Below are 11,761 nucleotides of genomic sequence, written 5' to 3' on the forward strand. Positions count from 1 at the left end.
ACTGAACATTTTTTTTCTGTCAGTGGGGTACAACGAACATTAGTGCAGCTTCTTTTTTTCTAATTGGACAAAATGACCACCAGAAACTTGCCTCTGATTGAATGAAATTGATCAATTTTGCTTGAATTTGTTACGTAGGTGTAAAATGGTACTTTGAATACTAATAAAGCATCTTTTGTGATTGTGGGATGGTTTTGAGGACTCTGGTGATGCTCCCCCCCCCCCCCCCCCTTGTTGTAATAGACATTTATGGATGCAATTAAGGTTGAATGTTCTGACTATGTAAGTGATCTACATAAGGGATGTTTGTCATGTGAAAATGATGATAAATAGAATGGTTTTATTCTTATCAGAAAAATGATTAAATATGATCTGTTTATAAGATATTAGAAAAATTAACTGATGTAGAATTTATTTTGTATTTGTTATTATATTTTCATAACGTTTATGACACTTGCATTCATGTTAACATTCATTTGTAATTCCTTATCTAGAATTCAAACTGGTTCTGATGTTAAACATATATTGTTTTACTATTTTTAATGAAATAAACATATTTTCCAATTACGGGTGTTTTCTGTACAAGGTTTTTATACAAAATCAACAAAATCATACAGTAATTACTTTATTAATTGCTTCAGTAATATCAAATACACAGCACTTGTAACTAGTACTAAAATACATGTACATGTATAGCATAAACAAATTAGACTTCATATTGAAGTTTGAATGAGTGCAATACAGAATATAAAGGTATACATATCATTGCACTGGAGTCACATGATCAATGTAGAACTTACTCTCAGTAACTATGGTGATGAAGTAAGAATGACCTTGAATTTTTACTTTCAAAATGTATATACTTACCAAAATTACCCTATTTTGGAGTGAGACTACCATTTTGTTTTACCTTCACTTTCGAATTTTAAAATAATAAAATAATTCTCAATGTTTTCCTATTTTTACAATTTCAATTAAATCAATGCATAGAACAGCATAGGGTCTGTTTGATTTAACTGTAAATATTTTTTAGATATTTTCAGATCCAGACTAAATCTTTGACAAAATTGAGAGAACAACATCATACTACTCACCAAAAACTCACAACATAAATAAATCTCCCACACTTCACTGGTGGACTCTCATTTTCATTGGGGAAAAGATGATAGGAATCTTCCCTTACCTTGAGGGTGTAACAGAGAAATCTACAACCATTGCGGTGATCATCTGGTCGTCTAACCATTGGCAGAGCCTTGAGTTAGACAGCCAATATAATCACCCCTCGGGCTGGAAGTTTTGCTGTCACAACTTCAAGATAGGGGATGATTATTCTTCTCTCATCATCCGTGTATAATGTTTGAAAACAATGATTTTAGTATTTCTTTATCCTGATTTGCAAATAACCTCTCGTCGAGAGATCATTGTGACGTCATATATAATTGTTCCTATGATGTCACAGTATTGTGTCATTCCACATGCTATCTGTCAACCCAGTCTGTCATACCTTAAAGAATGACAGATGTAAAACAGTAGAGATAATTCGTGTATGATGTGAGAAATACCTATCACACACTATTATTCTGAAAGCATCAACACCATCGATCGTGTCATTACTTTCTGCAATGTAATCATGGTCGTGTCATCAGTTTTATTACGCATTTCATGCAACCTTGATTATAATGAGGTCGTCTTGTGAAAAGAAACGATGAGAAATCCAGTACTGAATCAACATGTACTGGCAAATTTGTTTTTGTTAAAATTGATATTCAACTTCAAAAGAAACTATACAAAGTATAATGTAGATAACCTGGTATCAGTCCAGTGCAGACAACACTATGTAAAACCTGTTTTAACAGACTCTTTGACTAAGAGAAAAACCTGTTTAGAACGGACAAAGTCCACAATGAACACTTCGGATGAGAACTTTACAGACAATACACTGAACATCACATGTCCTGATAGTCGACATCAAAGTTTCAACACATTACAACTGACATCACATGTCCTTACTGACGATGTCAAGGTTACAACATTGGATATTACATGTCGTTACCAACGATGTCGAGGTTAAAATATTACCCTGGACATCACATGTCCTTATCGACAATGTCAAGGTCACAACATTACCCTGGTCATCATGTCCTTACAATGTCAGGGTCACAACAACACAATGGTCATAGCTCAAGGTCACAACACATTACACCTGACAACACATGTTTTGATTGTCAAGGTTACAATAGTATAACAATATATCTGGAAAACATCATTTTAAAACCCTATATTGAATACTGGAAAGATTTCCTTGCATTTTTTTTTTTGAAATTTTGTATGACATAGTAAATAACATATAAAAGTAATCAGACGTGAAATTGGCAAATAAAAAGTTTGAACAAATTAATATTGCATTTCTGTACAATTGACTCAGCTTTCCTTTAACTGACTCATTTTAACATAACATATCTGTACAATTGACTCAGCTTTCCTGCAACTGACTCAATTTAACAATGCATTTCTGTACAATTGACTCAATTTCCCATTGCATTTTTGTACAATTGACTCGGCTTTCCTTTAAGTGATCAATTTAACATTACATTTCTATACAAATGACTCAGCTTTCCTTTAACTGACTCACTTTAACATTGCATTTCTGTACAATTGACTCAGCTTTCCTTTAACCGACTCATTTTAACATTGCATTTCTGTACAATTGACTCAGCATTCCTTTAACAGACTCATTTTAACATTACATTTCTGTACAATTGACTCAGTTTTCCTTTAACTGACTCAATTTAACATTACATTTCTGTACAATTGACTCAGCTTTCCTGTAACGAACTTAATTTAACATTGCATTTCTGTACAATTGACTCAGCATTCCTTTAACAGACTCATTTTAACATTACATTTCTGTACAATTGACTCAGCTTTCCTGTAACGAACTTAATTTAACATTGCATTTCTGTACAATTGACTTGGCTTTCCTGCAACTGACTCAGTTTAACATTACGTTTCAGTACAATTGACTCCGCTCTACTGTAACTAACTCAATTAATATTGCATTTCTGTACGACTGACTCGGCTTTCCTTTAACTGACTCATTTTAACATCACATTTCTGTACAATTGACTTGGCTTTTCTGCAACTAACTCAATTTAACATCACATTTCTGTACAATTGACTCAGTTTTACTGTAACCGACTCATTTTAACATTACATTTCTGTACAATTACAACTCTTCTTTAATATGTAAGACTCACTTTTACATTTCCTTAACCTCCACTCAGCTCTCTTGTAACCAACTTACTTGAGTATTACATTGCTGTACTGTCCACTCAACATTCCTGACTCACTTTTGTATTATATTACAGTCGAGTCAGCTTTCCTGCGACTCACACTCTCACTCTCACATTCAGCATGTCACATCATTATTAAAATTCTTGACACCTGAGTCCAATAGTCAGGTTTCAATGTGATTATACACAAATATATGAAGAATCAGCTATTCTCAACATGATTGTCTTATTTTGTAATAATTTTCTGTGATCAGTGTACGATGGAATGATCACATCTGTAAGTAAACAGAGTGATCCGGACTTGATTGGATTATAGGAGTTGATGGGGTAGATGGAGTCATGGTAATGGGTCAAAGGAGTTATAGTAATAAGGAAAAGGAGTTAAAGGGATCTAGGGAGTTAATGAGGTTGACTGAGTTATGGGGATGGGGCAAGGGAGTAATGGGGTCAAGGGAGTTAATGAGGTTGACTGAGTTATGTTGATGGGGCAAGGGAATAATGGGGTCAAGGGAGTTAATGAGGTTGACTGAGTTATGGTGATGTGGCAAGGGAATAATGGGGTCCAGGGAGTTAATGGGGTCAAAGGGGTTAATGAGGTAGAGGGAGTTAATGGGGTCCAGGCAGTTCACTTGGTCAAGGGGGTTAATGAGGTTGACTGAGTTATGGTGATGTGACAATGGAGTTAATGGGGTTAATGAGGTAGAGAGAGTTAATAATGTAAAAGAAATTAATTGGGTCAAGGGAGTAAATGGGGTTGATGGATTTAATGGGGTTGATCGAATTAATGAGGCCAAAATGTGTTTAATTTGAGTTAAGTAATGCCTTGTATGATAAAAGGGAACACCAGAAAAACAACAATGAAGCATAATGACTACAATATATAATCCAAACAAGAAAAACAACAATGAAACATAATGACTACAATATATAATCCACACAAGAAAAACAACAATGAAGCATAATGACTACAATATATAATCCAATCAAGAAAAACAACAATGAAACATAATGACTACAATATATAATCCAACTATACATAATCCAACTAGACCAACTTTTTAAATGCTATCACATGAAGGATCTGTTTCACATCATTTGACTGTTCAGAGGCAGGTTGCTAATGTTATTGTATGTTCTCAGTCATGATTCTTGTGGTGTATTCTTCCAAGAGTTGTACTGCCCGACACTCTATCTGTACATTGGCCCCATTCTCTTGCATCAAAGGGAGTGCGAAAGACAACTTGTCAACCTCGTCTGGCACATCCGTACCAATGAAGCAATGCACCTGTAGGAGTAAGTACAGAGAATAGATGTGTGAATACCGGTTACAGGACTATAGGTTACTCCCATAACATGAGAGGGCGCTGGTCGGCCTTTTTCCAATCGGATATGATTTTGCCGACTGCTACGCGGCGCCTGTCAAAAGTTTTTCGCCGTGTAAAACCTCTAACATTGTTGGAGTAGACTATAGGTATGCCTGGATATATAGTATTAGTTAGCTACAATCAATGTTAAAAATGTCAACCGTGGGTTGTCAATGTCCCTGTTGAAAAAGACACTAGCCGTGGATTTTCCCATGACACTGTGATTTATTATTGGCAGAATAATACAAAAAGAGGACCATTGAACACAATCAAATTACACAACAGTAAAATAGACTATACATTTGAACCCACACGATCTGATATTAACACACAACCAAAAAGGCAACCAAATGGCTCTCACGATGACACAGCAGAGGACTGATTAACCTGGGATGCGAGATCTACCAAGACATTGCAAAAGTATTGCAAGCTGCTCATTGAAAAAATCAGGTGGCAATAGGATTCAAGCAAGCATATCTGAGGTCAGAGTTAACGTCACAGTACAGTTCACACAGGTACATTTGGACAAACATATTACATCAAATAGCCCTACATATAATATTACTTATCAATCCTTACATAAATAGATATACTTATTGTGAGTTAAGGTCCTACTGTAACTATAGAGGCATCAAAAGAGTTACCTTCCTTTCAGCTATGACTTTGTAGAGGTCAAGTTGAGTCCCTGCCGCCCGGGCAGATAAGACTGTTGTGGCATCTTTGACCCATAGCTCCAGCAGCTCAGCTGTTGTTTTTCCTATGACCAGAGAAACAAGTTAATTTTAGTTTATGTATGTGCTTATCTGGGAAGAATTTCCCAGAGGCTAGGATTCTGAAGAGTATCAAATCTTAATAGAAGTTAACAGTCCAAATTAATCTGAACAGAAAACACAACAAAAATTGTATTGAATTTAAGAGATAATAACAGTCATATTGCTTAGTTCCAAAATAGCAACAATTTCAAATCTTAAAACATCATGGATGGATGCGATGTATATCACGATTACTATACAGCACCTGCATCTCTGATGTTGGGTGCAAATAACATAAATAGTGTGTTATGCTTGCTGTCTAGCATGTGTTTATGTGTCTTAGTGTTGAATATTTGGACATGTGTACTCTTCAGGCTACAATGCTAATTACATTATAACAATCATGGTGACACTTCATATTGTAAAAATGTAATCACAAACAATGGTTCTGGTGATTTACTGAACAACGACTATAGGTATTAGTAATTACAGTAATAGTAAAACATATCAAATAAAGGTCATACAGTCAATTACTTGACACACGTGGTAGTTAAATTTGTAATGTAAACAATACTACATGTTGTATTACAATAGAGACCACTTAGCGCTAGCAAACACAGACAATTTGAAATATTTCATAAATGTCTTGCAGCATCATTTAAACAAATTTTAGTTTATTAATAATAGGTACCACAGAACCACAGAAGATTGAATTATGATTTAATACCTTGGTATTCAACATTAAAGCTGAGCCAATAGATGAATTTCTTTGTGAGGGGTTGTGGCGAGATTTTCGTGAGACCTTGATCTACGCCAAGTGCTGCGGCAAATGTCTCGTAGTGTGACAAAGGAATGCAGGTCACATCAAAGATACCGATTCTTGATAAACCACCCATGTTTCTCTCAAGTCCTAGGATGTTATTTACTTCAAAAACTTGAAACATGCAAAAAATAATTTGTGTTATATTTCACATAGTAGATATAACAGGAAGTACTAAATGGTATCACAGAGTATCAGATGTTATTAGAAAGTACCAGATGTTATTCGAAGTACAAGATGCTTTGTTTTTATTCAGTAGCTGTGGTCAAAACAATTTTCTAATACAATGCATGTACACTTCATGAAATAGGGATTTTTGTTTTCTCAATTTGCTGATAATAAATAATTACTTAGTAAAACATGAAAATCTCTACTGAGCAAATCACAAACTAGTTTATGTTACAATTTGAAACACCCACCATTGGACAAGGTAGGATCAACAACATACAAATGTTAGTGACTGGTCAATCGAGACACATCTCAATTCCATTCAATTCAATCCAAAGTCCCTCCTCAGGTAACAATACAAGGGAGATAACACTCACCATTCATATACTGTGATAGCATCCTAACCACTAATATCCCCTAGTTAGATTCTATGTGATGTCAACATCACTGTTGTTCTGTGCTACTTACTTGCAACCACTCTTGGCTCCCCACACACCTGTAAAAGTGGGGAAAATCTGTTAATAGGACAGAAAAATTGGGATTTACATGCATTTACATGGCCCAAGTTTCCTCTGGACCCGACACCAGACTTAAGACATTTTGACAGATAGATGTCTGGTGTCAGTGTCAGAGGAATATCACGCTAATATTAACACTGCAGACAACAAAGTACAGAAATATTCAATTCAGCCTGTACTGAAATGTACAGATCTTTAGTTTCAGATATGGTTTCAGATACTATGCTATCTATGAAAATTATATGATTTTATACAATTTGCCCCAAAACAACAAGATAAGTTATATTGGTATTGTTCTTTACCTTAAATTTATGGACGACTTGACTAGCTTTGGAGTAGCCTTTGAGAAATCCATCAACCTTGGAGAGGAAGGTGGGGAGGTCAAGACCAGGAGCACTGCTTTCCTTAATCTTCAGTACCAACATCAACAACTGGGAAGCCATGTCACTTCAAATCAAGTCTACAAAAGAATAATTAAGGTTTTTCTTCTTCAAGTTCAGCTTGCAATTTGATACATTTCCTGACAAATCAATGATCGATTACAATCAGAATATTAATAAATAAGCTGTTGATGTTTTCACATGTTCTTCAAACCGGGGAAAGAAAAAACTACTGCAGGGGCATAGATTCAGTACAATATAAGTCTGTTACATGTCAATTAGCATCTACTTATAAAGTACCTAGATGTCTTGTGCAACATATTAGCGTGTGAAAAATACTGTGATAAATTTGCAATATATTACTAAGCAGAGTTGAATTATTTCTTGGATGTTGTAAAAGGGTAACACAAACTGTACTGTACAAGCCAAAGGATGTCCTTTAACACATGTGAACAAATGTTTAACTGTACAGGGATTACCTTCCATCACTCATATTCCAAAACATAAAAACATATATTTGATTTTGTAATAAGAAATGCTTGGCCATGCACACTGAATGTCAATCCGAGACTCCCAAATCTAGATGGAAGCTCTACCAATTGAGATACCAGGCCCCGGGATCATGAAACAATCTTAGACATATGTATTTGTTTAGCCAATCACGCATGATGTCACTTTTCATCACATTAGTTGTGATTGGTCAAGTTCAAACTGAAGTCAAATTTAGACTTAAGATCACTTCATGATCCTGGGGCCTGGTTGCTGACTATCAACTCAGTCCAGCTCAACTACAATTGTATACAAGACACTATCGCAGTGCGAAAGTTATTAAAAACATGAAGTGTAAATAAAGGTCAAAATTAGCATCCACAATATGCATTCAGTAGAGCAACCCTAGATACACAATTGATGCAAGTACAATCAACATAGCACTTGTAGTAGGCAAGATATAGATGAGAGCAATTTGTGTTAACCAGGTGCATGAACAGACCCCATTTCTATATCCCATGCCAATTGCAACTCGTTGAGTGGGGGATAGTAAGGAATGACTTCCTTAGACCATTTTCCAATTGATGATGCACAATACAAATAATAAGATTCCTGGGTAAGACTTGGAATTATATACAGATTCCACTCAAATTTATACTCGGGCTTTGTCTTTGTGTTAAAAAGTATAAATGTTGACCAAGTTTTATAAGAATCAGTTATTATTTGGAAAACAGCCACTCAGAGTGCAGCAGGGTAATTAATTATGCATTGATTTGAACTCAGCCTTAAGCCTTTATATATTAAATATGCTTACCAAGTTTAAAGTTAAATGATATGTAAGAATGTGTGGAGGGATGGACACATGCCTTAAATTTCCATACCACCAAACATGCATTGTAAATATAATACTACATGTTAACAAATAATGAAAGACAGATATGAAAACTTTTATGAAGATATTGGCTAGCTATATAGGACAATAAATAGGGGAGCTGTTATTATTGGACAGAACACCCTTGAAGCATTATAGTGGAGCAGTTCCTCTTTTATCAGACGTCACGGCTGAATATTATAATTGTTTTTGTTACATGTACAAAATTACTAGTATGTTAACAGTTAAACTCCATTACAATAGGCTTTTTATGCATGTAAATACTTTATGCTGTGAATTTGTAGTTTCAGATTGTGTCTGGGACATATGATAACACTGTTGATATTGTCTTGTAGTTACTTCAAAAACAATCTGTCTTGAGTATTAACTATGATAATTTATGGCCTTTCGACTGATCACTTATTAAGGCATTTCATCTGTGTTCATATCAGTATATAACATTTGTTGTGCGCTCATCAATTTTCTTCAAAATCTACAACTTTGGAAGCAGTTTGGTTATCAATTTATGTGAAAAATATTGTTGATTTTGTCTGGAAAGTGACATGAAAGTTAAACACAGAATTATGCACATGCATGCACAGCCTTAAATATTACAAATAATAACATAATTACCTTTATATATACATGTACTCCTGAAGTATCTGTGTGTCACTATCATTAAGAAAACTGGAAGAAAATGCTTAAAATTTCGCGAGTGACAGCATGTATTTTCATTGAATATATCACAAGTTCACAACTCAGCACAAAATCAACAAGGTTGAATGAAGGTGAAATAAAAACATGCAATGCATGCACGATTTTACCTTTACAATGTTCAAAACAGGATCTCGCTCAGGCAATCAAGTGTTACTCGTGTGTTCAGCCTTGTTAGCTTTTCAACTTACTTGTGATATGTCAAATGACATTATTCTGGAAATATTGAGTATTTTCTTACATTTTACTTCATAATGGTGACTATACAAGGATGCTTCAGAGGTCTTTGAACAGACATTTCTTCCTTATTTGTAATGTTAAAGGTTAATTGTGTGTGTGTGTACACAGGTTTTCTAATGTCATTTTTTAACCAAAAACAACACTTTCAACCAACAGTTTCTTCATTTTCACAGTTTATATTTTCTTGATACATGATTACAAGTCCCTTTTTATTCAACAAAAATATGACTCCATCATATTTATAGTCTACTGACATGAATTCGAACCTGAACCTAAATAACTTGTTTAACAGGTTAGTTTACGACCCGACAGCAGCCTCACATGGGGCCGGCAAGACGCACCATTACGTTAACATTATGATATCACACTCGTATAACCTGGGATTCAACCTGCAATCTAAATTATCACAGATAGATGTTTGTGTAAATACATGTATCATCATTCTTACGTGCAGCTTGTCACTCAATCTCTCTGGTACTTTCACTTTCGCAGCAGAATCAACGTAACTTCAAGATGTTTTACCCACGTGCAATTCAAACGGACGAGGGACTCTGCATATAATTTCAAAACGCATTTCGGACGAAATATCCGGCTATGATCATTGTCTGCATAACTTCACATGACAGTCCCCTACAAGAACAGCTCTTATTGTGCTTATTTGGCATATCATAATATCTCAATAGCCCTTTAAGATTACAGTGTTGTATTTGAACCAATTGGAAACATGACCAGATAGGGTTTTATAGAAACTATGTAGATTTAAAACTACAAGCCGATATTTGGGAAGACTCCAAATAGTTCCAGACAAAAAACCGTCATTGTGTCTGGAAAGGAAGAATTTAGTCTCTTGGAAGCGGTTGTTCTAAGTCGGTAATAGCACTGCTGAAATAAAAAGAAATGATGTCCTGACAGAGAATTTCTGACTTTTTTTCTCGTAAGATTTTCATGATTTTCTGTTTAGGGGAACGACAAGTTCGTCTCGGAACAAAATGGCACAGCAAAAGTTATTTCCTTCAATTTATTACAACTTGAAACCCACAACGGATTCTTTCTATTGGAGAGCAAAATTCAGACAATTTTCTTTCATTTTGCCATTTTTGCTGTAGCGTTACTACTAGTATATTGTTTTCAGGAAAATTCACGGAAAATCCAGAAATGCATGAAATATAGAGGTAAACTTAATTTGCGCTAAAGCTATATTTGGCACAAAACTGGTAAGTATTTTTTGTTTGTTTATGGGCAGTTAAAGAATATGAAATTTCTTTAAGGTCTTAAATCATATGGTGTGTCTCTAGTATTGACTGATGGTTCAATAATATCGTTAAAATCGTTTTATATTTATATCGTCTAGCTGTCAAAGACTTTAAAGGATTCGTCTTAATATAGTTTCCGATATTATAGATTCATGGCTTCAGTTTGTACTGACTCAAGTAAGTTGGATTCACCAATTCCACTGTTAAAATAAAATAAAAAATGTCCCGACAGTCTTTAAGTGTTTCGCAATAGTTGTATTCAGTTGAAGCTGTGAATAAAATGAATCGAGCAAGGCGGCCTTACAGTTGCAAATGAGTGTCCGGTTAACTGTGGTCTCTGAGCAAAAATAATCGGTTGCATCTCAGTCATCTTCAGTCAATAAACACGTGCGGAAGTCTTTCGATATCCGTAACAGGTGCGTACAATCTGAATAGCATGACAAGGTAGCCTCGATAATCTAGGGGTTACGCTCTTCTCTTCGAACATAGATCATGCCATGGCTAAATAAAAGGGCTCAGTGTGCGCCACCTTGTAGATGATCATTTGAGGTTAGAATCACGCAACAACGTAACGATAAAATTGAGCGGCTTTGAAGTCGGGTGTCCTCCTCTGTATGCGACTGTTCTCTTTTTTCTTTATACCGAAGACCAATCAAATAGCTAGCCGCGTGCCTTTAAGGACTTTCCACCCTTCGTAATACACATGTTTTTCTTGTCGTATTTTCGTGTCGTCATTTCCGTATTGCGTATCGGGCATTCCATTACCGTAGTGTAAATTATAGTAACACCGGGTAAACAATAGTACACGTGCGTGACAATGATATATCAACACCCGATATCGAGACTTAACTTGGAAATGTGTAATCACACGTACTTCAGAAATAAAGCTTATAATACAA

General features: G+C 35.2%; 1 protein-coding gene across 3 annotated transcripts; it reads right to left on the reverse strand.

Moving 5' to 3' along the window:
* Positions 1-612: 612 nt before the first annotated feature.
* LOC110466075 lies at positions 613-10,146 on the reverse strand. 3 transcript variants are annotated; one of them, XM_021522355.1, is made up of 6 exons: positions 10,058-10,146; positions 7,218-7,375; positions 6,866-6,893; positions 6,137-6,343; positions 5,302-5,414; positions 613-4,578 (listed from the first exon to the last, which is right to left on the reverse strand). In XM_021522355.1, the coding sequence occupies exons 2-6, from the start codon at positions 7,356-7,358 to the stop codon at positions 4,417-4,419; spliced, it is 651 nt and encodes a 216-aa protein (XP_021378030.1). In that variant the 5' UTR covers positions 7,359-7,375; positions 10,058-10,146; the 3' UTR covers positions 613-4,416. The 3 variants fall into 3 exon arrangements, with proteins under 3 accessions (XP_021378030.1, XP_021378031.1, XP_021378032.1); XM_021522356.1 differs by lacking the exon at positions 10,058-10,146 and adding an exon at positions 9,480-9,545; XM_021522357.1 differs by lacking the exon at positions 10,058-10,146 and adding an exon at positions 9,289-9,434.
* Positions 10,147-11,761: the final 1,615 nt, after the last annotated feature.

The sequence above is a fragment of the Mizuhopecten yessoensis genome, unplaced genomic scaffold (genome assembly GCF_002113885.1).
Source record: "Mizuhopecten yessoensis strain PY_sf001 unplaced genomic scaffold, ASM211388v2 scaffold11115, whole genome shotgun sequence".
NCBI classification, from domain to species: domain Eukaryota; kingdom Metazoa; phylum Mollusca; class Bivalvia; order Pectinida; family Pectinidae; genus Mizuhopecten; species Mizuhopecten yessoensis.